This window comes from Mucor mucedo (assembly GCF_025094135.1).
Source record: "Mucor mucedo strain NRRL 3635 chromosome Unknown EV154scaffold_125, whole genome shotgun sequence".
Lineage (NCBI taxonomy): Eukaryota > Fungi > Mucoromycota > Mucoromycetes > Mucorales > Mucoraceae > Mucor > Mucor mucedo.
In genome coordinates this window covers 18,132-44,872 of record NW_026252409.1, presented here as the reverse complement: position 1 = coordinate 44,872, position 26,741 = coordinate 18,132, and the positions used below count along the sequence as shown (strand labels likewise).

Here is a 26,741-nt window from a genome sequence, read left to right as displayed (position 1 = left end):
ATAATCATGTATGTATTGATAAAACATTTAATACTTACGACGTCCATTGGTAATACCATTGAAACCTGTGGGGTGAATCACCTTTTGTATATTACCGGCTTTACCATTCAATTGAGTAGTAAGTAAATAAGGATACCAAGCAGTTCCATCATAAAGTGCTGCACTAGCGTTTCCAAAATCTTGAATGTTCAAAGTCCCGACAGCTAATAACATATTCTGTGTGCCACTGGGATATCGTTGCTCAGACGAACTAGAGATTGGCACCAGTAGTAGTTGACTGATAATAGTTCCTTGTGCTAAATTCGAAGCCAATGATGTATATGTATTACCGTTCAAAGATCCAACGAAAAAGCTGTTTGATAGACTACATGATAATTAAAGTCAAATCCTGTGGTTCCTTTTTTTTTTTTTTATAAAAAAAAAAAAAACTAATTTGGGTCTTACCTTGTTCCAGCAACAATTACCTCGTTGTCGACACTGCTAATAATTGTGTTTGGGATACCAGACAGTTGGTCCGAGCTCAAGACAGTAGACCAATTATCAGCTGCATCAGTCACACTTGCAATAGCAGTAGCAGGTTGATTTTGAATACGGAGATCACCCACCACGATAATCTTTTGGGGTTCCTCGTTGATTGGAATGATCATGTCATAAGCAGTTCCTGTCAAACTCAAGGCGATGGGATCCCATTGAAGCGTGGAAGGATCGATTGCACACACTGCTTCACAATCTAACAGACCGACCTTTGAAAATTTACCGCCAATTAATACTTTTTTCCCATCTGGATGAGGCTTAATAACATTGACAGTTCCTGGAGAGTTGTTCTCGGCTGTATTCGTAAAAAAGAAAAAAAAAAGAAAAATTGATTGAGTCTATTTAATCACAGTATACTTTGTCTATTTCAATCTTACCTGTTACACCATGAATACGAATATTTGTATTATTACTGACAAGATCATAAATAGCTAAGCTTATAGATTGAGTTGCTTCTGAAGAGAACTGTCCACCTACGTAGAGCCAGGTTCCAAATGTGGCTAATGAATAGACACGTCCTTGAAAAACATCGATCGTAGTCCATGCATTAGTAACGTTACTATAGGATAAGACGGTGGACGTTTCATTCATCTCTTCAGTGTATTGTGCAATCACTGTATGCTCTTCGTATGTCTGATTGTTCAACCACGTCACACCAGCAGAGACTGTTACAGAATCGTTAAAAATATGTCTAGATGAATTAAGGCTGCTGGAAAGAACAAGATCGGCACGGTACGTCTGTGCACCTAAAATTGCACCTGCTAGTATATTTTGATAGTCGATTGCGACCTCTCCAACGACAAGCGAAGATCTTTCAGTCCATGACAATAATTTCGTATTCCACTGTGCGTTACCGACTGACATTTTCGTATTGTTGATCGACAGCCGATGGTTAAAAGGCCCAGAAACAGTGAGTGTTGTATTATCTGACGATAACAAGAGATTATTGACTGAACCATCTACTCCCTACGAGAAAGAAAAAAAAAGCATGCGTTACTACTATCTGTAAATCGATTTTCCTTCTCTATACTTTACATCTCCAAGCGGTGACCATAATTTTTTAGCCGTATCGAATTGACCAACGTGTTTAAGATTTAAATTTGTCATGGTTGCATTAAAATCACCACCAACGTATAAAACTAAAAACGTGTCATTAGTGAGAGATCTATATCATAATGTGACTTTTTTCGGGAAAAAAAAACTTACTTGTATTGGATAAAAGCAGTTTGGAGACTTTACCGTTCAAACCAGCAGAGCTGTTATCTAAAGCAAGTAACTGTCCTAGTTGATTATTGTAGGAAACGATATTCCTAAATCCAGTTGTATTTGAACTAGCGAATTCTCCTCCAATATAAAGTAAATCACCATCTGAAGCATCAATCGAATACACAATGGATCCTATTGGTAATTGTTCTATGTATATATTTTAATACACAGAAGTTAGAAGGTGAATCTTTCATTGAGGGAGGGGAGGTGAAACAATGTTTACATACGATTTAAAGGCTTCCAAGATATAGCTGTTGTGTTTGTTGCATTTGCAGGATTGTATTCTAGTATGCTGACCAATGGCGCAGCTGTCATATTTCTAACAAATTCAATTGTATCAGCCATAATTTGAACGTTTGCATCGTTATTTGAAGGCTTAGTGGCATTTGGAGCTGGGCGAAGTGTAATCGAGGGTCTAAAGTTTGTTGAGACAGGAGAAATATATCCACTGTATAACAGAATACGATGATCAGTAAAAGTATTTTGATCAGATATAATAGTTGTGACAGGAAAACCAGGGGATAATTCGAGTGAATATTCCACCTGTGTTCTAGTAAAGCAATTGGAACTTCCAACGCATCCAGGTGTAGTTGCATAGACATCGTATTGTCCCTGTGCAGGGATATTTCTAAAAATAACAATTAACACGCAAAAAAAAAAAAAAAAAAAAAAGGAGGGAGGGGGGAAGAATGGGAGTTTCCTTACGGTTCGTATACAATGGCAGTGTTTGAAGTAGCCAATTCAGAATATGGCACGTTTGCTACTAGTATAGTTTGGTAGTAACCAAAAACATAAACATCTTTCCAATTTCCGGTGACTGTGGTTTGAGTAGATGATGCAGTAGGATTACATTGAGAATCATTTGTATTCAGATGTGGATTTACAGAAATATCTAGCGCAATATATTAAATGATGGTTGCATAAAGTTTTAATTTATCATTTTTACCTGATTGATATATTTGAACATAACCCAGACCGCCACCAGAGCCATACCAGCTATTTATATTGATTCGAATACCAGTCGCTGTAATAGGATCTACGACTGTGAAGTCTTGATATGTATCGTTGGATAACGTGCAATCCTTTGAACAAACAATTGTCTGCTGTGTAACAGGGTCTACATACGACAAGTTAAAATAATGGTTCCAGCCTAATGCAAGTATACTTTTTTGTTGTGTTAGAAAAATGAGGGGACCAGACAAAGATATGATGATGGAGCTTACTTGAATGAAATTGTTCCTTTTTCAGTGTGAGTGTTTGATAGCCTAAATACAGTGGGCTCTACCGGATTAGCAAAATTTGCATCCCAATAGCCAGGGACACCATCTTGCAGATACCAAGGTTGAGCATTTGATATTTGAGCAGGACAAATGATACTTTTTGGATCAGCTTGATAGGCACCATTTCCTGAAGATATTGACTATAGGAGTAAAGATAGATTAGTAAATAAATTACAGATGATATATATGACTTACAGTAGGTGAATTCAATGGAACCAGTTGGCTTGTATTTGAATTAAAGAACTGGCCATCCCCAGTAGCATCGAAATGCCCACCAAACAATATAGTATTATACTTTTTGTTTTTGGTGATGGTATAGACTGGACCATTAAATCCTTTCCAAGGCAATAAGGACCAAGAACTATTCTTTATGTTCCAAGAAGCAACGTTGGACATTGTGGAATTTGTATCTACAGGAGAAGAGAAATTTCCACCAATATAAAGTACTTGATCCAAATCATCGCAATATAGAGAATAGACAGGACCATTTAAACCTTGATCTAAAGACTGAAACTGATTTGTTTGTGTATCAAATTTTACGACATGATGAACGAGGTATGTTTGATTGACAGTTTCAAAATGACCTCCAAAATAAATAGAGTTTTGAAACATACACGATGATGTGATATTGCCTTGAAAATGACTGATTTTTTCATAGGTATTGTTATTGTTTCGTAAAATAATCGAGTCCTCGTTTGTTGACTGAAATTGTTGTAAGCTGTTCACATATGATATTCCCGCATAGTTTCCAGCAAAGCCCAAGTGCCCTGCGTTTCCCTCGTCTATCACTGTCGGGACACTAAATAGTCCAGATACGATATCCAAGGAAACGAGTAGACAAAAGGTCAATGTCAACCTCATTGAGTTACTTTTTTGAATTTTTTTTTTGTTTCTTGTACTTTTTTAAAGTAGAAAAAAAAAGGGGAAAATAGAAAAATAAACAACACACCAAAAGAGTAAATGAAAAAAAATATTATATGCGTAACATTAATCTTTCCCCTATAAAAAAAAAGTACCCAGGAGGTGTACCCGCATTTCAAAAAGGTAATCGCGCTTATTTGACGTCACGTTACAGTTTGTATTCTTTTTTTTATATTTTATTTGCTCTTTCTTTTCTTTTGGTCATTGTTTTTGTTATGGCACAATACCTTACTGCTCAGTGGGACTACACCGCTGAGGGAAACTATGAATTGTCCTTTAAAGAAGGAGATCAAATAAAACTTTTGGAGAAACACAATGACGATTGGTAAACCAATCTACACCTTCTTTTTTAAATTAGTAACTGTCACCTAATCCCTCCCTCTTTTTTTAATTGTGTAGGTGGGAAGGTACATTATTCATAAAGAAATAAAAGAATTATATTAACGTATCCTAGGTGAGCTGAACGACGAAATTGGATTTTTTCCTGCAAATCGAACAATAGCTGTCATGGAAGAAATTGGTACAAGTTTGGGAATTTTTTAATTGTAAAATAACTTTGATCAGGCACTAACAATTTCATATCTTTAATCAGTCAAGGTAAACTACACTAAAACATACATGCCATTTTTGTCCCTTACACTCTTTCATTAGAATTCAACTAGACCTGCCACACCTAATAATACATGTTCAGACTCAGTAACGGAGTACAATCAAACACTACCACCGGATCAACGCCCTCCCATCATCGCTTCCAATAGTAACCCGTATCTTCAACAGTCAAATGCAGTAATAAGAGATACCATGTCTGCACCAATTTTACCCGATAGGGCAAAGGCAAATTTACTAGTGGATATTTCGACGGAAAGTAACCTAGATGATCTACCAGCTGGATGGAGCTATTCTTACGGTTTGTTTTTATACAGAATATATTTAGATAATCACTTTTTACTCAAATCATTCATCTCTGTAGATCAAGCAGGTACCATCTATTTCTTTAACAAGAGTACAAATGAATCACAATGGGAAAGACCGACAGAGACTCCCAAAACTAAATATAATATTGACGACTTGGTATATGATATCAAAAAATTGGTATGCCTCACCATATATAATTAGTGGTTATGAGACTGACCAATATTTAGAGTTTGGATGCCTTACATCCCAACTGGATTCGTACACAAAGTATTATTCAAATGAAAATCATTGCAGAGGAGGAAATTCCTTGGAAAGAATATTATGCGGTTTTGGCAGTTGGATATTTATTGATATATAAGGAAGGACTAAACAAAACTTCAAGGGTAAGTAAGTGTAAAAATAAATGTTGGGATAATAATCTCACTGTGTATTCTTTTCTTATGATATGATCAGAGACCTTCCTCTATGAAGTCTGTAGCTGCTTTTGGAACAATTAATCTGCAATCTTCTGAAATAACCCCAGCCACAAAGTTAGATACCCGAAAGAAGAATGCTTTTATCATCAACAACAGTGATCTAAAGATAGTAATCAGTGTAGCCAATGAGACCTTGTATTCCGATTGGTTAGATGCAATCATGCGTGAATTGGTCTCTTTGAAAGAAAATCGGGAAAACCAAGACATAGACCTGGTACAGCTACTCGCATCCATCCCTCTTAAAGATAAGCTTATAAAAAGTAAGTCTGACGTTACTCAGACCGCAGAAGGTAAAGATACTGCTTAATAATTAATTTTTTTTTATACTAACCAGTGGGCATATAGAGTCAAAGCTGACAAGATGGTTCTCCAGATCAAGTAGAAATAGTGTCAGTAATAAACAACATATACCAACCGAGCCTCCACCTGTCGGAAAAGAGGTGTTTGGAGGCTACTTAAAACTCGAAGAAGGAGGAGGGATACCACTTGTAGTACGTTCATGTATTGAGCAGGTTGATAAAAGAGGTAACATTAAGCATTTTGACAGGACGATGTCTCAACTAATACTCCACAAATAGGCCTAGATGTTGTAGGAATTTATCGCTTGTCTGGTCAGACTACAAGTATACAGAAATACAAAAACCAATTTAATACCAGTAAGTTGCCTGTGAATCATATCCTAATAAAATTCGTATTCATGATTTTAGACCCGGAGGATGTAAATTTAGATGAGGAGAACGATATTAATGTGATTACTGGACTTTTGAAGCTCTATTTCCGTGAGCTCAAGAATCCTTTGTTGACATTTGAATATTATGACCGAGTGATTGAAGCAGCTCGTTTACAGGACTACGATGAGCGTATGTTCCGACTCAAATCCATAATCCAAGTGCTCCCAGTTCCTAATTACAAGGTATTTCAGTATTTAGTTCGCCATTTGGAACGAGTAAAGGATCAGAGTAAAATCAACAAGATGGAGGCATCCAATCTTGCCTTGATATTTTCCATTGGATTACTAAGATCAAAGCAAGACGATTTGTCTTCTTCCATTTTGCACAGTGATCTGTTGAGTAAAGTAATGGAAACTATTATACAACATGTTGACTGGTTTTTTGATACAGATACAGATGACGAGTTATTAGTAGAAGATGCAAGTGTATTATAATAATAATAAAATGGGTTTATTTATCAGCACGGAGCTCAACGTTTGTTTCTTCTATATCACCATAAACATTTTTGGGATTAGGATTGATGTCAGGTGTGAAATTATTTTCAGAAAATGAAAATGAGTGCCTTGCTCTCCGAATAACTGAATGTTTCAAGAACTATTTAAATATAGAGATGATTAATGCATACGTATAACGTCTTAAAAATCTACTTCACTTACAGCGCCTGTAGCTCCTAGATGGCCTTCATGTCTAAGAAACAATGCCTTCATATCTCCGTTAGACCAAAAATTGATGGCATAAGATAACGTATTCATTGTAATAGGGTGTCCTCTGATAAAGCAGCCACCGAAATAGATGCGTTTCAAATCATGTTGCTTTGCATTCAAGTAGGCTATTTGACCAATATTATTACTGTACACATAATGTCAATACATACCCCTCCTCCCGTATTCCAATCAAAACATGAAAATATTTTACCTGACCATGAACAACAAACTTTTTGCAATGTCACAAGCTTTAAAATTGTCCTGAGATTGTTGCACTCCCTTTTTAAAGACTTTACCAAAACTGGATGCGATCTTTGTAGCTTTTAGACCAAGTTTGGTGTAATCTGCACCGTAAATATCTCCAACCAATAAATCAACATTTTTGTTATCACCATCCTTGGATATTTCGAGCATTTCTTAAAAAAAAAAGGGTGTTACTATGTTTGCAGTTACTACCTGTTATTATCTTACCATCAAAAGATGTCGCTTTTGTCAATAATGCCATCAATCCCCATAAAGTACCACCACCAAGCTATAATTTTATTAGGGTATGCGATATTACACTTTCAGGCTAGACTTACAGAAGTACCACTAATACGAGAGAATTCATCAGGGCCTGTTACCTTCAATATACTATCATTGAAACACGAGGGTTTAATACAATATCGTCCTCATTTAGTTTTATTTTTCCCTCGTTTACCTAACACCTGATCCAATGTTGACTAGCTATTGATTACTAATAGAATGAGAATGATGTAGTTATATACCAATGTATTTAATTTTTTTACCATGTAAGGATATATGTCTCTCGTCTTTTCTTCAAATCTCATTGGGTCAGGCTCCTGTTCGTTATAAGTAAACACCTCGTAAGGTATCTCTGTTATGAAAAAATTGAGACCTAGTTCGAAATGCTGGTTAATTTTATTTGCTATCTTTGGTCCTTCGTGTAATATATATTTACCAGTGATAAGACATTCCATTTCATCCTCTTTCTGAACAATAACACCTGGTAAACGCGCCTCCAGCTTGTCGTAGAACAGGTAAGCGCCACCACCTGTCGCTTTTAAAACCAGACTTGTGTTTTCTGGTGTTAGCGGACGTGCGTCTGCCATGAGTGCTGCTACAAAGTCGATGCACTCGTCAATTTTCTCAGTCTCAATCTTTTTAAAATGAAGACGACCTCCATTTAGTTCACCAGAGGAAGTAAAATAGACGATTTTAGCTAAAGAACCACCAATCTACAATTAGCGCTTTTAGTTTTTTTTTTTTTTTTCTATTATGCAAAAAATATAAAAAATTAAAAAAGGTATCTTTACATCGATAGCAATATGCGCTACGTGTTCTGTTTGATTTGGTAAAACAATATCTCTAGTTTCGTTAGCTGCGTAAGTTGCTTCTGACACTGATGCACCATCCACGTTCATTACAGACGCATTGTCGTTCATTTTTAAGTGTTTGCAAGAAAAGAAATTTTATTGGAGTTTCAAAAAAAAAAAAAAAAGAAACGCTTTCCCCAGTTTATATTTAATGTTTTCGCAAGTTAGCTAGTGTCTTTTGCTTGGCTTCGATTTCGGATCTCAAAGACTGGATCTCTTCATCCCACTTTTCGTCCGCCTTTGATAATAACTGCTTGACTTTATCTTCGTCGAGTAAACCTGTGCTTTCCATCTCTTCAGCAGCTGTCAAAAGAACCTCTACTTTCTCTGTAAGATTCGAAAGTTGTTCTTCCAGTTTTTTCTCTTCTTGTATATCGCCTTGTAATAAGGCTTTTTCTCTCTTTAAGTCTGCTTCTGCAAAATGAAGCTCGTCGTCCAATTCTTTAGTTCGAATCGTTAATTCTTCAATTTCTCTGAGTGTTTCCGATTCTTCTTCCAATAAATCTTGATCTGTCTCTAAATGTTCATTGGAATCTTTATCTGTCTCCACGTCTTTTGTCTGAGGAAATGCACCTGTTTTATTTTCGGTTCGATCGTTAGACATGGTAAAAAAAAAAAAAAAAAAAAAAAAAAAGAGAGCTCGAAAAGAAAAGCGCAATAATTCCTTGCCTGAAAAGTATCAGTATATTTGAACTTCAGAACCTTTGGTTATATCTTGAAATGTGGTTCCCCAAGCACAGATAACTTCATATTTTGCTTGTCATGTAAGATTTAATGGCTCAAACAGTAGTTTCTATTATGCCGATAACAGAAAAACCTATAATAGTGGCATCTTAAGCTTTCACTAGTTATAATGTACTAGATTTGCCTGTATACTATCAAGATATCTTTGTAAGCAGGTGAAGGGACCCGATGTTTTTAAAGGGGGTAAATTATACTTCGGCACTATGTTATCGAAAATGCTATTACACATTTTTTTAAAATGCGCTACACTTTGACTTTTTTTTTGCTACATAATTTTGGTGCTATGCTTCCGCCCACTTTTTTGAGGAGACTAATTTTACCAGATGTTTGTAGCTGGTTTGTCCAGCTTTTTAAGAATAAAGTCGCCGCCTTTTTCAATCAAGTTGACTGATTTCTGGTCAAATCTCTAAGTGATTATATAAAGGTCTTTTATTAAGGCATTTAGGGAAAATATCGATAGAATGCTCGATAAAATTTTACATCCAAACGCTACGCTCGTCTTTACACCATAATGGAATTTGCCTCGCTAAACTTTGTTTCCTCATTGTCTATTTTGCACACTTTTGCAACTCTCAGAAATTTGGATTACCTAGCTGCAATAAGCAATTGTTTCTGGTCGGTGGCCAGGTAAGAACGTTTGGTGCTGCAAGTTTTTTTTTACCACGTTTGATATAAAGTTAAGTATATGATATAGTGTGATTGTCGATATGATAAATGAAGGCACCACCATCTTTCTTGTCACAACTGCTATAGCATTGTCTATATCTAAGACCTTATCTTGCCAATGTAAAAAAATAAGATTGGTCAGGATCTACCAAATGATGCCAACGTTTTCACCCGTCAAGGTGACACCCTAAAATAAATCAGCGATCAAAATGTTTTTTTTGATCGATATTGGCGATATCGCTCAAAAAATCGAAAATATCGATATCTCCGATATTTTTGATTTTTTGATCGCTGATCGCAAAGCCAAATTTTTAAATCTCTATAAAAACAACTTATACATAAATAAATAGATGTAGCAATACCATGTTAATAGATAAACGTAATTTTTTAAAGCAAAAAAATGTTTATGGGGATGATAGCCAGGGTAAGAAAAAGACAACTTCAGATTACGTAAGTAAAATGAGAAAACGGGACATGTGACTGTGGGTTTTAATGATTTTATATTTTATTCTCAGCGGAAAACAATGTTTCCAACACTTCCGGCAGTACTACTCATATCGACTTTAAAAGCGTCACCAGTCTTTATAACATATTTGTTATTGGAGCCGTCAACCGCATTCACCAATCCGACAGCAGACAAAAGATCCTCGGCATCAAAGACCACAAATTTTTTTTGCTCAGCCTCATCGTAAGGTTTCACGCGCGGGATAGCCTTTGAGTATGGTGAGACGTCATGATTCTTCATAAGTTCACCAAAAACGAAGTTCGAGCCCGGAGCACCTTCTTGATATGTAAAGTCAAAAAAGAACAAGACTTTACAAACGTACCAGTTTTCGATAGGCCGGAACATCCTAATTACAATAAGTCAGTACACAATAATTTTGATTTGCAAACATCAACTTACCGATTTTTATGAATTGCAGTAAACATAACAAACTCACCACCACGCGAACTTGCTGCGTTCTTCGATTTGCACAAATCAGATATGTATATTTGATTGTTTGTCCAGAGTTTTTGAGAAATGTTGACAAATTGGTGCTGATGGAACGAAGTTATAACAGCCGAAGTATTACCAGTCAGACGAATCAAAAATTGAGAGAGTGCTTTAAGCCAGTCTTTTGCCAGGTAGCCGCCAATGGTATGATTGTGCTTTTCTTTTGCTTGCTTTACAACCTGGCCCAGCTTTACAGTATTTACCCGCCAGTGAAAGGGTGACCACAGCTGAGGCAACAATGGATCGTTGGACGGGTGGGGCAAGAAGTTGTTAACTTTATCCTTCTTCAAATCATAGGCGGAACTATCGATTATACCATCGGATTGCAAAAAAGAGAACATTTCACGAGTTTCCATGACATTACCGGCGTTGACACCAGGATTCAAAGATGAACGGATTCGCTTCTTGTATATGCCAATAGACCTTTCCAATGATCTTGCAGAATAACACCTTAACGGTCTACCAGAGAAATGAAAAATTAGTACAAAAGGGAAGTCTAATAACTATGATGACAATCGATAACTAACCCCATTCGTTTTATCATGTATGGTATATGGTTCAGTTGGTGCATGTTCGATCTGAATACGGTTCTGGAGATAGAGCTGCTATCAAGACAGGTATCGAGGTAATCAAACCAAGTCTTAAAGCATCTATCATAAGCAAATATAATGTTCAAGTAAATATCACTACATAAATTACAACTCAACAATGAATATTTACCTTTCAATTTCCTTCACTTCAGATTCGGATATCGACCATTGCAAACTCAATTGAATACCACGAGACAGGGCAATAAATCCTGTGGTTGCTTCTCTGGCGGGAAAGAGTGGGGCAACAATCGTAGGAATCACATGCACCAACCAGGCGATCCAGTCCACCGAACGATAGATAGATCTAACATTATCCAGATTGACACCAGCAAACGAACCACTGAAATCCGCAGGAATTGCACGAAGGGAGTCATCCATGGCGGTTTTGATGCGAGTAAAATCAGCAGTCTCGAGAGCAAACGGGTACGTGTCTTCGTTACCATCAAACTTGAACCGAGTGTTGAGCTTTGGTGAAAGCATGTCGAAGCAAAGCTTGCTGACATTCGAAAACATATGTAGCTCGTCACACATGAAAAAGTCGATGGAGAGGAAGGTACTCAACTGACCAAAGGGAGAAGCACTTTTAATACCATAGTTGTGGTTGGGACAAGAAGGCTAATAAAGGTAAATCAATTAAAATATGTAAAAAAGGCTACACAAGTTAATACTTACTGCGTCTTTCTCAAGTAATAAAGAAGCTTTGGTTCTGATAGCCGAGTCTCTGCCAAAGAAGTACATACCACCTTTTCCTCCGTCAACTGGGTGACCGCCTTTAACTAAATTTAGAAGGGTCATTTTGTTAGTGTCCACGGTCATAGCTTAGTAAACTGACGACTTACCAATACAAAATCTACATCCCCACCAGTTGGTATGACCACTAAACATCAACAACCGCTGGTTGATCTCTATACCATCTGCAATGACACCCAAATTGAAAATTCTAGCCGACGTGACATGAACACCATTCTTGCGAACAACAACAGGTTCACGACTCAAACGATCAAGGCTTTCAATAATTGGACGCAGATACGAGTCAAAGTCTTTCTTAGTGTCACCAAAAAGAATTGCAACTTGAAAAGTATATTCATCGGTGTATCTGCAAATGGTGTTATTACGACGTAAAAAGATTGGATGTATTGTATATAGAGCCAAAATTTACCTGATAGACGGATCAATGCTAGCAATTATAACGTGTACCATCACCATACTTTTTCTTGATACCTTCGAAGTGAACCCATCAACACATAGAACGATGGCTAAATCGTGCTGACCAGTGAAGAGACCTTTAGATTTCATTTCTTTATACGCGGCTCCAGAAAAAAAATCGGTATATGGATCATCGTCTGTCATGGAATCGATTACGTTTCGGTATTTTTCGACTTCATCACGAAACTCGTCACAAGCTAGCATACGACTTAAATGTTCACCAATATCAATCATTTTTACCACAGATTCTTTATGTCTAACAGCGTTACAGTGAGGACAAGCGGTTTTATCGGCATCATCGACAGGATCAAAGAGATAACACCCCTTTCGGGAACAGATTTCATGGCTTTGACTGAAAGAAAGTGGAAGTTTCTTCTTGATCAACGAACGACACTCCTTCAATGCGAGTACTTTTTTCTTTTTATCAAGGCCTAAAAGGTACACTAAATTAGTAAATAATGATACTTTGTAAATACAAATCATTAACATACTGTTGTTTTGGTTCAAAGTGTTCTCAAAAAATTTCTTCATAACGCGCACAGCTTCTATGGTCATGTTTCTACTAAATGTAAGATAGTTGAACATAATACTACTCAGCTCGCTGGTGCTAAATACGTTAATGGGGACAATGATATCCTTGATGTTGTCCTGTATTGTTACATTATAATCAAGTGACAATGGTTCTAAAAGTGAAAATAGTACATCCGGTAAGTTGTCATGATGTCAACAACCCGAGCATCTTTAGTTACCTTCGAAGTTCTCTTCGTCCGTGGATTCATACAAATCCTCGTCTACTTCACCGTCTACAACAAAACCATCATCAGAGGATTCATCTTCAGCATCTACGTCTTGTATGGACATTTGTCCAATTAAGGGAAGAGCGATTTGGTTATCGAGGTCAGCCATATCAACATCATCGTAAAAATCCATTTCTTCGTCATAGTCAAAAGGTGTACGGTTGGTTATTATAGCAGTTGGGAAGCCAGTAGATACTGAAGAGGATACAGCAAAAACAGAAGTGTCAGTTGGGCCAGGTATAATGGAGGCAGCAGTAACGGCCAAGGGTTCATATGTGCCTCTTAAAAGACGTTGGTTAGCGCCGTTTCGAGAAGCTCTAAGGTTCTTGGGTTTTTGAATTTTGGGGTAAACCATTTTGAAAAGTTTTTAAGAATTTTGTTTTTGGTAAGTCGGGAACCGATTTTTGCGCGTAGTTTTATACATGTTGCTACATCTTATTTACAGCTTATTAATAGTCACTGACCGTTCTTAGAACCAATTGGAATTACTCGTGAATTTATCTTATAATTATTAATAGAGAGGATATAGTAATTCTGTGTAGACTATGGATACCTTTCAAAACCACTAGAAATCGTTGTTTGGGACTTCAAGCTTGATCTATTGTTAGATTTTCGTGTAACGAGGTTATTAAGCGAAATTTTTTTTAATTCTGTACCGTGATTGGTGCAAATAAGTTGAACCACTTACATCAAGGTAAATGACAATGAAAAAAAAATGTATCTTTAAAACATCTATATAAGATCCAATACTTACACCTATTTTCTCATTTACATCGATTTTTCACTCTATTTATCACAATGAACGGTACCCAAAACTCAAATTCTCGAGACGAAGTCATTGAAAAACTCGTTAATGCCATTTACGATATGCAAAGAAAGCTTGATGCAATGCCTGCCACAATGAAAGAATATATCTACCTGCCAGTTGGTCAACACTGTGAATGCTGCAGCAAGGTTAAGAAAGTGGTCAAATCCAATGGTACTTCTGCAATTACTTCTCGATCTGGATATATCACTGGTACATTTTTATTTTATTTTACTTTGTAAGACGAATTAAGTTAATAATTGCCCTATCTTTTCAGCAAGAAATTCCGCTGCTCAACAAATGTACGAATTCGTGGTCAAGGCTGTCGCCTATTACAAGGAGCAAGTTATACCCAATGGTATTCACACCTCTTGCAATTCTCTCGGTGTAAGATCCATCACCGTATGTACTTATACAAAGAAAACCGTCATAGACAAGGTTGCTGCGTACTGGAGATCTTTGGTAGGTACCTATACTGAGGATCAAGCTAAAGAAAGGGCGACAGCAGCTTACAACAATGTCTTCACCATTTGCCAACATTTCTTGAAAGCATTGTACCAAGAACGATTTGGAAAGAATGGTGTCATTTGGAGGGGGATTCCTGCCAACGAGCAGAATGAAGTATTGTATATGTTCGAAAGAATTGTATACTTTTGGAACAAGCGCTCTGGCTTGAACGTTGGTACACCCCTCGAGGCTTATCCTGGGGACCTTATCTCTGTCATTGACGCCGAGAACCCAATGCTACCCATGCACCTCGCGGATAAAAACTGGATATCCAAAAATATGATCCAGATAATGTTGAGGAACTCAGCAAGAGTAAGTAAAGTTTAGATATCAAATTAAGAATTTTTAACATTAACATAAACCTCAACTCTAGCCAGATGACATTGCTCATGATGCCTCGGGTTCATTTTTGACTGGCCTGGAAAACCTTGGTGTCAATTCGGGTACTGAAGAGAGGTACGAAGACTTGGATATGGGCCTGTTTGAAAATTTATTTTCGATCCCTGATAACAGACCTCTTGTACCATCGTCTTCTTCCGCTTCGGTACAAAATCCTGTTTTGACCTCTCTTCCTCCCTCTGAGATGCCTCCTCTCTCTGACTCGCCTCCTCCCACCTCTGACTCTCCTCCTCCCACCTCTGCACCTGCCCTCTCCACCCCAAGTACTACCCGTCCAAAAGGTAAAAGAAAGGCTGATGAAATAGCATCTGGGACCAATAGTCGACCCTCAAGGGCTTTCCAAAAATAGAATTGAGCCTGAATTTTTTTTTTTTTTCTTATTTAAACTCTGATTTTTTTATTATTTTTTTCTTTTTCTTTCTATTTCTTTCAAATAAAAACTAAACTTAAGGTTTGTATATGTGTATAGTTTGTGAATATATGATTTATCATAACCATTTGTTTACAAATGAAGATATAGTTATGTGACTAAACATTAAACGTGCTGACACTCTCCAAACGGATTAAACCAAGACTCTTTGCTTTAAAAGTAAATTTACTTACTCTTTTTATATGTATTAACACATTTGTATAGCTGAAGCCATCTCTACTTTCACCGCTTGTGAAAAGGTAAATATCTCGACTTTGGTTTATGTGTTCATTATTAGTTAACCCAAATTCCTAAAGCTAGCTACTATCGCTGTTTATTTGAGGCTCGTACATCCCACGGTTTTGTAAAGGTACACATTGCTAAACTTGATAATTTATTCTCTTATTAACGTAAACCATCTTTATGCAGGTAAGTCAATACTGCTGCTCTTCCGAGGTCTTCGTATGGTCACTATCGTAGTTCCTCTCATTATGTCTGTCTCTGGTCATATTTTACTGGTCATTTTCTATATTTGAAGAGGTCTATCATGATCAGATTCGACGTTATTTAGTTTTTTTTTAATAAATAAAATTTTTTTTTCCAATATATACAAACGTATCAATTTTAAGCCTGTATCCTGATTTAGCAGGGGTGTAAAAGTAATATTATATCGATTATCGATTACCCCATTTTTTTTACCCCATCCAACGATATTTTTTTGTTTTTTTGATTTATGGATCGATATCGTCAATCGCGATATTTTGGAAAGTTTGATCGATATTGCCAATAACGATATTTTAGAAAGTTTGATCGATATCGCCAATCGCGATATTTTGGAAAATTTGATCGATATTGCCAATCGCGATATTTTGGAAAAATTTATCGATATCGCCAATCGCGATATTTTTAAAAAAAAGATCGTTATTTCCGCTCTAATTTGTTTGCGATATTTTTCAATTTTTGATCGCTGATTTATTTTAGGGTGTGAGCTTTATGACCCTGTTTCAATTTTTAAGTATATGTCAGTAATGGCCAAATCAAGCAAAGGACCCATTGGTCAGTCTTCTCGGTATTGATTCTTTTTCTCTTTGTATCTTTTCCGGCATCGTTAAAGCGCCTATTATATCCTATATTCCTTTATTTTCCCCATCTTTTTTAATGACTCTTACTTGCTGTATGTTTTAGGGTTGAATAAAACAAATACATGTAAATAACAAAACAATATAGTGTCTTCTACAGCGTTTGGCAGGACTAAAAAAAAAGTGACATAAAATTGGATTCAACCATCAACAAGTGAGTGCTAAGTTGATAGCTAGTGGCGATCCAGTTTCATGGTCTAAAACTCTATATTTAACATTGATTTTGATTGGCTGTCGGAAGCATTGTACTTTTGCATATTTGTCAAGTTTATTAATCGAAATGAGGAATCCATAGCGAAAGTGCTTGCCACTTTTCCGGATTCATCCACAATACCATGAAAAAAGTTCAATATAACGAATGTTGTTTACGATTGGCTCAAAAAATTGGTGGTTCAAACATCTGGTCAAAAAAGTGGGCAGACTTTTCAAAAATTCAGTAAATTGAGAGAGGGAGCACAGGTCTATTATATTCACTGTCTTTTTGATAATTCCTTCCGGTCGGCATCGAATCTCAAGCCTTTAGCTATTGCGACGCCAGAGATTCGTAGAGCCTTATGTAAGCTTTAGGCTGAATGTTCCAGTGACAAAAAAATTTGCGTACTTGCAATGCTATTCCCTAATTTTTAGGCCATGTTTAAGAACCCGCAATACAACTGCCCAATGATGTTAAAAAGGGAGATGTGTTTTTCGTTTGGAATATGCAGCTGTACAAAGGTGGCTTATATCTGAGGAGAGGGGATATATATATATTTATATAAAAAAAAAGCAAAAAACTCGCTTCTTTTCACCTCGTGTACGAGCCAATTATGACCCTACCGGCACCACTTACTTCTCCAAATCAGCAAGGCAAAAATCTACCCAGAAACCCATCGTTTTGTAGTTTACCAGAAAAAAAAGGACAAGTAAGAAAAAATGTGTGGTTGACACTATGGAATAGTGTGAGAAAGGACTTAGATGGGCGAGACAAATGCATGAAGATCCTCCAATATGTCATTAAGCTTTTACTGTATCACAGAGTCGCCTCTCCAAAAAAATGGTCGGCTTTAGCAACGCAGTTATCCATCACACGTCAAGTGCTTTGTCTGGGCAATGTACTCAGTGATATTTCGGTCCTAAATACAACAGTCAAGAAAAGAGAGTCATATAAAACAGCTCTGTTGCTCATTGACATTTGTAATGCCATTTCAGACGATGTCTATTGTTTATACCGAATTGGTATTTTGTCAAAAAAGTGGGGTCTATATTCAGAAATCATATCCGCTCATTGTTGGTTTATCAGCATATTAAATCAAGTTCAGACATATTACTTCAACTTGTGTCTTTTGGAAGGGAAGGGTGCTCATCCACAGGACCTACTATTGGCCAAGGTCAATGTCGCTAAAGCCATTGCCGACTTGATATTTTGTGGTAACGTGCCTTCCTTTTTTTGTCAGGAAATATAGTTAACGTGTGTTGTTAGGATGTGATGTATTTCATCCGCCCTCTAGTCAGGGACTTCAGGTATATTCAGGTTTGATCAGTGGACTATTGGCTGGATATAAGGTGTATACAAGGTTTAAATAATCACTTCTTTTGGTTTATTTTATTAAATATGGGCTGTTTTTCTGAATGTGTCATTTCATCTAAATGTGTCTGGTGTCCTAACAGCGAATGCTCTAGGAATGATTGGTTGGGTATAATGGGTGCAGGAGATCTTAGTCGCTCATGGACTTGGCTCTATGAAATTAAAATTAGTAATTTAAAATACACGAACATAGAGGGTCTTTGATTTCTTACCACCACATGGTCATTTATGTTCCTTGGGTGAGGTAAATCAAGTCCTTCTGCTGAGAAATCGTTCCAATTTCTCCAATTTATTGTGATTGGGTGTTGTTGTGGAAAATTTGATAGGAACGACATAATGATGTATAACAATCCTGTAGCTAATACAAGCGTACCCACCACAATATTGACTATACCATAATCAAGGACAAGACAGCCAAAACTGCGACAAAATTATTAGAATATACTTCTTGTTTTTCTTTCAAATTTAACTTACAAAATCATGATTAATCCCCTGCCTCTGTAAGTCGATAAAAAAAAGAAGTATGTATGCGAAAATTCTATCTCTTGTAATTCGTTTATAATGAGCAGCCCTGCCATAATGCTGAAAAAAAAGTGGCGATGAATAACAATAAAAGATAAAAAAGATATATATCTACTTACATCCCATATATCCCCAAGACAATCTCAGAAAATTTGCCGCCTATGCATTTATATATAACCGCAACTATCACCAGTAAATAAAGTATAATATTGATTCCGTTGAGACCTAGGCAAATAATATGCTCAACTTTTGATCTTGATATCATGATAAATAATAAAAAAAGTAAATAAAACGAAAAAGAGTGAAAAAAAAAAAAAAACCTTGACACTGTTAAAAGTAATTTGATGTTATTGAGTTGCCCAATTTGGCGTGCACTGTGTCACCACGTCATTCGCATCATTAATATTTTTTTAATACAATGCTTGGTTTATTTGGGATCTCAATCCATTTTTTTGTACGTTGCACCCCTGAATTTATTAAACCCTTCAAACAGATATTACAGTAAAGGAGGATTTGGCGCTAGATGACAGAAATCAAGTAAAAACATATATTACTACGATAGTGTTTCATGCAGAACATACAATCGGTTTGAGTATCATTTAGAACTTTTATCATACTGCAACGTTCTTTCACGTCAAGAGAAATGTAGGAAGGGGTTGGCACTTTTGGATGAGATATTCCACTTATAAACTCTAATAATCAATATAATGCTTTTTAAAAAAAATTTATTTCAAGTGAAGAAAAGTTCACTCATGTCTAATGATACAATATGATGAAGGAGAGGGGGGTTTTTTTTAATACTTCATTTCTGATTCCCAGAAACCAACGGTAGGGAAAGTGGAGGCGAAATCAGAGACTTCTTGTTTTAAAGATTGGATGGAAGCGATTTGCTTACCATCACCAATGTGGTTCTTGAAATCAATCAATTTCTTGCCACCCACCTTGGCCTTTTCCTCTTGTGTGATCTTGACAGCACGATCAATAAAGTCAGCAATCTTGACAAAGTCTTGTTCCTTGAAACCACGAGATGTCATGGCAGGTGTACCAACACGAAGACCACCAGGGATCAATGCGGACTTATCGCCAGGCACTGTGTTCTTGTTGGATGCAATGTTTATTAACTCGAGCACACGTTCAACACGAGCACCATCAACACCCTTTGATTTTAAATCAACTAATAACAAATGGTTATCAGTACCACCAGATACAAGGTTATAATCAAGCTCGATGAATCTATCAGCGAAAGCAGAGTTGTTGCTTAAAACTTGGGATTGGTATTCCTTGTATAAAGGTGACTTGACTTGCTTTAAAGCAACAGCTAAAGCGCCAATGGTATGATTATGAGGTCCTCCTTGATGACCAGGGAAAACAGATTGATTGATGGGGTTTTCTAAATCATATTGGATTTCTTTACCCTTCTTATCGACACTACGGAGACCCTTTCTGAAAAAGATCATGGCTCCACGAGGACCACGGAGAGACTTGTGTGTGGTAGTAGTGACAATATCTGCATATTCAAAAGGACCAGGTAACACGCCGGCAGCTACCAAACCAGAAATATGTGCCATATCAGCCATCAAATAAGCACCACACTTGTCGGAAATCTAAAAATAGGGCGGGGAGTCAGATGTTGGAAAACAAGATGATCTATTTTTTTTTTCTTACCTGTCTCATTCTAGCATAGTCAATGTTACGAGCATAAGCGGATGCACCAGCAACAATAATCTTGGGTCTATAGAGCATTGCATTGGCTTCTAAAGCATCATAATCAATACGACCAGTAGCTTCATCTAAACGATAAGGCAAGGTTTCAAAATAAGCAGAAACATTGGAGATCTTTTTGTTGGGAATTTGATAACCGTGGGACAAACTACATGCAAACAATAAGATTCCTGGGAAAGAAAAAATGAAAGGAAGACTTACTGTCCACCGTGAGGAAGATCAAGGCCCATCAAACGGTCATGAGGCTTCATAAGAGCACCATACACGTACAAGTTGGCAGGAGCACCGGACAAGGGTTGAACATTGACACCCCACTTTTCTGTTTCGAGATCAAATGCTTCCAAAGCTCTTTTACGACAAAGGTTTTCCGACATATCAATAAATTCATTACCACCATAGTATCTATAGATGCATTCAATAAAGCTGCACGCTACATGCGAATAATAATAAATGTGCAATCTTACCTGGCTCCGGGATAACCCTCAGAGTACTTGTTTTGCATCACACTACCAAGAACATCCATTACAGCTCTTGATGTAAAGTTCTACTCCCAAAGTCAATTGAATTGCACACATACATGTATAAACTTCCCAGTATTTATTTTACCTCTGAAGGAATAAGATCAACACTTTCTTGTTGTCTCTTCTTTTCCTTTTCAATGATATCAAACATTTCAGGGTCCATCTTTTCGAGTCTTTCATTAAGGAACTACATATGTAATTGTTAGTCAACGGGCAAATATCCTTTGATTTTTTTATATGTTACCTCTTGTTGGCCAGCAGGAAAGACATAACCACGCTATCACAAAAACAAAAATGTCAGCACGTAAAAATAAACAGTGTCACCTTTTTATTACTTACAGTTGCTTGGGTCATGGTGGGTCTCATCATGCGCAATGTGGAGGGCTTGGCAGCATTAGTAATAAGAGATCTGAGCATTTTAATTTATGTGAAATGGGTTAAAGAACAATCAGCTTTTCTCCAAAAAATAAATAAAAGGGAGTGGTATTTATACGATCATGAACGTTGGGCGGAAGATAAAGACCTTGAGTAACCCTAAAAGAGGCAACCAAATCTCCACCGAGTCAATCCACCGCGTCAAAAAAAAAAAAAAAAAAAAAAAAAAACAAAAAGGTCCCACAGTAAGCGGCAATTGAAAGTTTAAATTTTTCCCCACATTTCACAGTGGCATGAATTTGGGCTATTCAGCTCAGAAGATAAAGGCCGCAAATGTGAGTACCAGGAACCTTAGTAAATCAGTCATATATAAGAGGGAAGTCTGCTTTACATCTGACAATAAATGTTGTTTCTTGTTTTTATAAGTAAAAAATTGGTAGTTCCAGTTGCTATCATCGGGGGCTAAGCACAGCAAACGTAATCCTATTGGTTCATGGTGGTTCTCTTCACTACTTCGCTAAAGAACGTTTTGATCATTGAAATATATGAGATGATCTATCTTAATTTTTCTCATCAACTTAGTTTATAACTTATTATCAGTGATTCCATGATTATATGGTATAGATTTTAAAATATTCATTTTCTCTGCGTTATATGGACATGGCATTTTTCTTAAATAAAAATTAACAATAACACTTATCTATTTTTTTTATAGTTTGTGGTCAGTAAGATATAAAAAGAAAAGGTTTCTCGCCCACCCACTCTTTCTCTCACTTTGTCCCCTCCACTTCACCATGTCTTCATCCAAACATAAAAAGATAGCTCGTGCAATTCAAAGATATATTCAGGAAAATGGGGCTGAAGAACTGCAAGAGATCTTTGACGAGCAATCTCGCTTGGATCGTCAATTTATCAACGATAATGTCAAAGACATGACTCAAATTTTAAAAAATCATCTCAAGCAAGGAGGTATTACAAAAAAAAAAAAAAAAAAAAAAAAAAAAAAGAAGAATGTACGCTACAAAAGCCGACATTCTTGATTAACTTTTTTAAAATGGTTTTATCAGGAAGGTACTCCACTTTGAAAATGTTAGAGTTGGCTTGCGGTAGTTTGGGTATAGACATTGAATGTCGAGCAAGTGCAAGTACAGATAACATTCAATGGGACTACTCAGACGACGAAACAGCTCCTAGTAGTAGTACATTATTGAATGAGGTCAATAATGACTGCCAAGATACCAACAAAGACGATTTTGTTAGGAATATGGGTATTGAAATAATTGATGATGAAGAACAATTTTTGTATGGAAAGCTATATGACGGAAATGATTACATCATGTCAGAAGAATGTACAGATGAGCCCATCCTTCCCACAGAAATTGATACCAACACTGACAACATTTTGACAAACAATGTCTATGAAGAGCAAGTTATAGTAGACAACAAATCTGACCTGACGACAGATAATTCAAATGAAGAGCAAAGCCTGTTGGCCGAAGAAAATAAAGTAACATTACGTCTTGACGCAAACAATGAAGTACAACACAATGACGCTAGCAATCCCATAGTTATTGAAGAAACTGAACGGGACCACGCTTCACTCGAAGGTAAGCATTGAAAAATATGTCCTGACATAAATTCGCAGTGCTAAATTGTGTAGCTACTCTATCATTATTAGTTAATGTACAGAAGGCGGTTATTTCACCTACGGGTACAGGTGAATCCGTCATGATTACTATCATTTACCGAGTCATTGAACAGCAAATCCATCAACTTATACTTTTTGAATTTTCCAGAACCTTGAATGCTGCGGAAATTGATGCCGCTATTCTAAAATTCCAATCCTATGTGGCCTATGTTATCAATTATGTACGTAAAGACGATATCAGCCATAATCGGGACGTCTTCAGTATGCTTTATAATATGTACATAAGTAAAGAATCGATTGTTCAATCGATGCGACGTATAAAAGGATCCGGTGGGTATTCTGGGAAGACACTCTACTCCACCATGAGCACCATACGACATACAAGAATTTCAGATCTTTGTCGTTATGGAGGTATATTGGTTCAATTAGTAAACACCAATTTTGTCATACCGTTCGTGACGCCCGAAATCATCTCTGTTAAAGACGTTTGTGAAAAATATACCAAAATTTGCGATATCCACATATTGACATTACGCTACGAGACCAAGGTATTGCAGGCCACGCGAGACCATTTACTATCGACACCGGCATTACAAGTGTTGAATGATATTGTCGAAAAGAACAAGAATCGTATGTCAGTAATCTAATAAAATATTTAAATGTATCATAGACTAGCCTATTCAAAAATCATCAAAGCGTCTACAATTATCGTCTAAAATTTAGGTACTCAAATTCATTCTTCGATATAAGGATCATAAAGAGATAAACATAAGAGACATTTCGCTATTAATCTACAGATTAACATAAAATCCAGTTATATAAATCATAGGGTGATAAAACAGTTTTTTTTTTGGTACACGGTAATGTTATTAATACACGAGGGATAAGACGGACCTAAATATTTTAATTTGCAAGAGACCGGTTTCAAAACTTGCATGACGAGTTCCGCCATGTGTGTACAATTAAAGATAAAATCATCCACGTGATAGCACTTTTATATATGTGTAGGCTTGCAACTATTGAAATAATCACTGCAGTTTTAGAACGTGGCATGGATGGTTTCTAAATTGGCTGGGAAAACAGGGTATACCATGCACCTCTAACAAGACAAACAACAAATACTTGATGCCAAGCCTCTCTAAAATTATGGGCGATCCTTTTTTTTTTTTTTTTTTCGTTTCACACTGTCTTCTCATGGGTGGGAACAAGTGATTTTTAACCCAAAATTTGGGCTTTTACAGACCAAGAATATCTTAACTTGATAATTCCTCTTGTAATTAATATTCTGTAGATCTTTTTATATTAATAATATCTTGTTAAATTTACAATAAACGTATGGCGTGCGGGGATGAGGGGGAGAAAAGGGTGAATCAGCATTTGCAAAACCGGTCCTATGATTTTGTGTCACCTTCACCTTCACGTGCAAAAAAAAACTCAGTGTGTGTGTGTGTGTGGGCCCTTAAAAAACAAAAATTTCCCTGTGGAGAGTTTTTAATTTTCTTTCTTTTTTTAAACTTTTTTTTTCCTCTAATTAAAATAATGGACATATATAAAAAGCGGCACTTGGAAAATAATCAACAATATAACAAACATGAACAGACGATCGACAGTATACAAAGTGCGTTGCGTAGGGAGATACCACACCTAATACAAGAATTTGAACTTACAGTGCAAGAATCGGATACAATCCATGAATTCATTAACGATCGAGGTGAGAATTTCATAAAGCAAAAAGATGATGATACATCATCTAAAAAGAGAGAAAGAGAGAGATAGACTAATACTAAAATGAACTCTAGCAACGATGTTTCGATTTCTCAGAAAAAATAAATATTCATTGCCCACTTCGCTTTCATTATTGTTGGACACCGTACGATGGAGGATTTTGGCTGACATTGATGCTATTCGCGTATCCAGCGTCAGAGAATTTTTGCATGAACCTCTTGTCTATTTTCATAAATCCGATAAAATACATCGCCCCGTCTTGGTCGTCAACCTTGCATATTTACCAAAGGCACCCGAAGGTTATGATGTCACTGAATTCTTGACACCCCTAGTTATTTTTGTCTTGGAAACCGCTCGTTTGTTAATCTGGGACAGGACAAAGGAAAGAACTCAGGCAGGCACAGAACTTCCCCTTGTGCTGGAAACAATGATTCTAGTGGACTTTAAAAATGCCAATGGACTACCCACGGTAAAAGCACACAGACTATGTGCACATAGAGTTTGGCTTACTAATAATCTATATAACAGGACATGACCCTGTTTAAGTCGTTCGTTACTCTCATGAGAAGATACCCGGGTATGACAGGCACCGTTAATTTATTAAACTTTGGTTGGATGTATCAAGGTCTTTGGCAAATGTGTAAGCTGGTATTATCCAATGACGCCAAATCCAAGGTGAATTTCCCCAAATTACCAGAGCTCTCTGTGCTGATTGAGCCCAAAGACCTGCTGACTGGTAAAGAAGCAAAAGAGAAGACAGAAAGAAAGAAAGGATACTAATATGTTACTGTAGATTTTGGTGGAGATGACCCATTCTTGTGGGACTCTAGAAATGATGGCTACTATGCCAAGTATAGAGGATCGGTACAGCAGCTGAGTCGTCGTAATTCCAACTCATCCATTTACTATGATACAATTGAACCCTTCACGAGACCGTCTTCGTCATTTAGCTTATACGGAACACCGATTGGATCATTAACACCTGTAGCGAGTCATGCCAATTTAACAAGTGTAGCCAAAGCCTACTCAAACTTATCCCTTCCTTCCAAATTGGGCAACGGAATGCCACTTCGTACAACCATAAAGACACTGGGATTGTTTGTCAATGCATCATCCACTGATTTCATTGGCGGTGTGCCTTCATGGGTCCTGTCAGAAAAGTTAAATGCGATACATGGAGTGCGGGATGAAACGACAAGAAGGAGGAGATGGTTTATAAAGTTACTGTCCAGGTGTGAACATACAGCCAGATACATGACAATGCGCATCCTGCGAAAAGTCGTCAAATACCGTGGTACTCTTTACTGGGTTGTTGCTTGTTTCTTATTGAGAAATGGAGTTCAAGAACTTATAGAACATGTGTTTATGTTAATGATGCAACTGATGCTGACGAATTCGGCTAGAAATACGGTTGGTTTAGGCAGCCTACTTAGTTTAACTTCTGGTCAAATGACACTGTAAATAATAATAAGACCCTATGACGTACAGAGGGGATGACCCGCACCCTCACATATAAATTATATGCAAAATACTCAATCCCGTTAAAATAAAAATATATCACGTGTATTAAACATCTAAATATTTGTTTTTATTACTATTATGATCCATCATTTCTGCTCGTACAATTAATATATCTCTATCAGGTAAAGATCCCAATAACATGGCAGGATACAGAGTGATTTCTTGTTCAAAGTGTGAATCACTCAATTGGATGTAGAGGCAGTTGTAGTCATACTTTATAAAACGATGGATTGAGCCGTCTTCTTCATCTTGGTCAATTTCTTTTATACTGGTGCTGTCCTGTAATGATCCGCTACTATCCTTGATGTGTTTAATAAGCAGTTCATGATGTCGGTAAACGTACTCCAGCTTCTTTTGGTTTGATCTATCAAAAGGTATCCACGCGTTGGCAAATTGATTATTCTCAAAAAACCAAGTTACCATCACAATATATATATAAAAAAAAGTTAAAAATGAGAGAAAAAAGAGAGAAAAGAGAAGAGGAGATTTCCTTCTATTTAAATGTAACTATATAGTTAGCTACATGTGATGTACAAGATAGACTATGATACGCCGTCATTGTACTTCGCAAAAGACCGGCCAATTCCGACTCTAAAATGAACTGACGGTGTGCAACATTGAGCTTATTTTTCTGTCATTCATTATCCATCACCCACTAAATTTCTCCCCCGAAGGTTGCTTTTC

At 36.7% G+C, this 26,741-nt stretch overlaps 9 protein-coding genes across 9 annotated transcripts; 3 read left to right on the top strand and 6 right to left on the bottom strand.

The window, feature by feature from the left end:
* Nucleotides 1-27: 27 nt before the first annotated feature.
* On the bottom strand, nt 28-3,941 carry EV154DRAFT_428777 (cortical protein marker for cell polarity-domain-containing protein; the record flags this gene model as incomplete). The annotated part of the gene is made up of 10 exons (XM_051596434.1): nt 28-364; nt 445-811; nt 912-1,500; nt 1,570-1,673; nt 1,741-1,932; nt 2,028-2,428; nt 2,506-2,692; nt 2,747-2,964; nt 3,024-3,220; nt 3,276-3,941. 10 exons carry the CDS (start codon nt 3,939-3,941, stop codon nt 28-30), a joined length of 3,258 nt encoding a protein of 1,085 aa, XP_051453057.1.
* Nucleotides 3,942-4,163: 222 nt separating this feature from the next.
* On the top strand, nt 4,164-6,569 carry EV154DRAFT_523772 (Rho GTPase activation protein). The gene is made up of 10 exons (XM_051603138.1): nt 4,164-4,326; nt 4,401-4,408; nt 4,456-4,521; nt 4,651-4,908; nt 4,972-5,093; nt 5,144-5,299; nt 5,370-5,682; nt 5,738-5,917; nt 5,971-6,048; nt 6,100-6,569. Exons 1-10 carry the CDS (start codon nt 4,217-4,219, stop codon nt 6,555-6,557), a joined length of 1,749 nt encoding a protein of 582 aa, XP_051453056.1. The 5' UTR covers nt 4,164-4,216; the 3' UTR covers nt 6,558-6,569.
* Nucleotides 6,570-8,328, bottom strand: EV154DRAFT_523768 (pantothenate kinase). Its single transcript, XM_051603137.1, has 9 exons — nt 8,144-8,328; nt 7,789-8,065; nt 7,616-7,725; nt 7,528-7,553; nt 7,409-7,460; nt 7,299-7,359; nt 7,039-7,243; nt 6,780-6,972; nt 6,570-6,717 (listed from the first exon to the last, which is right to left on the bottom strand). The coding sequence occupies exons 1-9, from the start codon at nt 8,270-8,272 to the stop codon at nt 6,574-6,576; spliced, it is 1,197 nt and encodes a 398-aa protein (XP_051453055.1). The 5' UTR covers nt 8,273-8,328; the 3' UTR covers nt 6,570-6,573.
* Nucleotides 8,329-16,656: 8,328 nt separating this feature from the next.
* EV154DRAFT_428767 (uncharacterized protein) lies at nt 16,657-16,809 on the bottom strand (the record flags this gene model as incomplete). Its single annotated transcript, XM_051596433.1, has 1 exon — nt 16,657-16,809. A coding segment is annotated over one exon (153 nt), but the record flags the coding sequence as incomplete, so codon positions are not given.
* A 39-nt stretch (nt 16,810-16,848) lies between these two features.
* On the top strand, nt 16,849-18,019 carry EV154DRAFT_523749 (uncharacterized protein). Its single transcript, XM_051603136.1, has one exon. It carries the CDS (start codon nt 17,266-17,268, stop codon nt 17,899-17,901), a length of 636 nt encoding a protein of 211 aa, XP_051453053.1. The 5' UTR covers nt 16,849-17,265; the 3' UTR covers nt 17,902-18,019.
* EV154DRAFT_523748 (COPI associated protein-domain-containing protein) lies at nt 18,020-18,833 on the bottom strand (the record flags this gene model as incomplete). Its single annotated transcript, XM_051603135.1, has 4 exons — nt 18,665-18,833; nt 18,498-18,605; nt 18,236-18,443; nt 18,020-18,175 (listed from the first exon to the last, which is right to left on the bottom strand). Exons 1-4 carry the CDS (start codon nt 18,808-18,810, stop codon nt 18,023-18,025), a joined length of 615 nt encoding a protein of 204 aa, XP_051453052.1. The 5' UTR covers nt 18,811-18,833.
* Nucleotides 18,834-19,253: 420 nt separating this feature from the next.
* Nucleotides 19,254-21,294, bottom strand: EV154DRAFT_523746 (serine hydroxymethyltransferase-domain-containing protein). The gene is made up of 7 exons (XM_051603134.1): nt 21,128-21,294; nt 21,033-21,065; nt 20,874-20,975; nt 20,732-20,811; nt 20,469-20,669; nt 20,211-20,415; nt 19,254-20,149 (listed from the first exon to the last, which is right to left on the bottom strand). The coding sequence occupies exons 1-7, from the start codon at nt 21,203-21,205 to the stop codon at nt 19,340-19,342; spliced, it is 1,509 nt and encodes a 502-aa protein (XP_051453051.1). The 5' UTR covers nt 21,206-21,294; the 3' UTR covers nt 19,254-19,339.
* A 3,031-nt stretch (nt 21,295-24,325) lies between these two features.
* EV154DRAFT_523742 (uncharacterized protein) lies at nt 24,326-26,115 on the top strand. The gene is made up of 4 exons (XM_051603133.1): nt 24,326-24,522; nt 24,611-25,005; nt 25,065-25,272; nt 25,330-26,115. Exons 1-4 carry the CDS (start codon nt 24,351-24,353, stop codon nt 25,995-25,997), a joined length of 1,443 nt encoding a protein of 480 aa, XP_051453050.1. The 5' UTR covers nt 24,326-24,350; the 3' UTR covers nt 25,998-26,115.
* Nucleotides 26,095-26,560, bottom strand: EV154DRAFT_606215 (uncharacterized protein). The gene has a single exon (XM_051607524.1). The coding sequence runs from the start codon at nt 26,478-26,480 to the stop codon at nt 26,103-26,105; it is 378 nt and encodes a 125-aa protein (XP_051453049.1). The 5' UTR covers nt 26,481-26,560; the 3' UTR covers nt 26,095-26,102.
* Nucleotides 26,561-26,741: the final 181 nt, after the last annotated feature.

What these genes read in the sequence shown, in the direction of transcription:
- EV154DRAFT_523749 (XM_051603136.1), top strand. Translation starts at nt 17,266, where the DNA reads ATGACCCTACCGGCACCACTTACTTCTCCAAATCAGCAAGGCAAAAAT.
- EV154DRAFT_523772 (XM_051603138.1), top strand. Translation starts at nt 4,217, where the DNA reads ATGGCACAATACCTTACTGCTCAGTGGGACTACACCGCTGAGGGAAAC. An exon ending in TGGATGGAGCTATTCTTACG is followed by an intron (nt 4,909 to 4,971) that starts GTTTGTTTTTAT and finishes TCATCTCTGTAG; the next exon opens with ATCAAGCAGGTACCATCTAT. An exon ending in CAAAAACCAATTTAATACCA is followed by an intron (nt 6,049 to 6,099) that starts GTAAGTTGCCTG and finishes TCATGATTTTAG; the next exon opens with ACCCGGAGGATGTAAATTTA.
- EV154DRAFT_523768 (XM_051603137.1), bottom strand. Translation starts at nt 8,272, where the DNA reads ATGAACGACAATGCGTCTGTAATGAACGTGGATGGTGCATCAGTGTCA. An exon ending in AATGGAATGTCTTATCACTG is followed by an intron (nt 7,726 to 7,788) that starts GTAAATATATAT and finishes ATTTCGAACTAG; the next exon opens with GTCTCAATTTTTTCATAACA. An exon ending in AACATTGGATCAGGTGTTAG is followed by an intron (nt 7,461 to 7,527) that starts GTAAACGAGGGA and finishes TTTCAATGATAG; the next exon opens with TATATTGAAGGTAACAGGCC.
- EV154DRAFT_523746 (XM_051603134.1), bottom strand. Translation starts at nt 21,205, where the DNA reads ATGCTCAGATCTCTTATTACTAATGCTGCCAAGCCCTCCACATTGCGC. An exon ending in CCACCATGACCCAAGCAACT is followed by an intron (nt 21,066 to 21,127) that starts GTAAGTAATAAA and finishes TTTTTGTGATAG; the next exon opens with CGTGGTTATGTCTTTCCTGC. An exon ending in TTGATCTTATTCCTTCAGAG is followed by an intron (nt 20,812 to 20,873) that starts GTAAAATAAATA and finishes CTTTGGGAGTAG; the next exon opens with AACTTTACATCAAGAGCTGT.
- EV154DRAFT_606215 (XM_051607524.1), bottom strand. Translation starts at nt 26,480, where the DNA reads ATGGTAACTTGGTTTTTTGAGAATAATCAATTTGCCAACGCGTGGATA.
- EV154DRAFT_523742 (XM_051603133.1), top strand. Translation starts at nt 24,351, where the DNA reads ATGGACATATATAAAAAGCGGCACTTGGAAAATAATCAACAATATAAC. An exon ending in TGAATTCATTAACGATCGAG is followed by an intron (nt 24,523 to 24,610) that starts GTGAGAATTTCA and finishes AATGAACTCTAG; the next exon opens with CAACGATGTTTCGATTTCTC. An exon ending in ATGCCAATGGACTACCCACG is followed by an intron (nt 25,006 to 25,064) that starts GTAAAAGCACAC and finishes TCTATATAACAG; the next exon opens with GACATGACCCTGTTTAAGTC.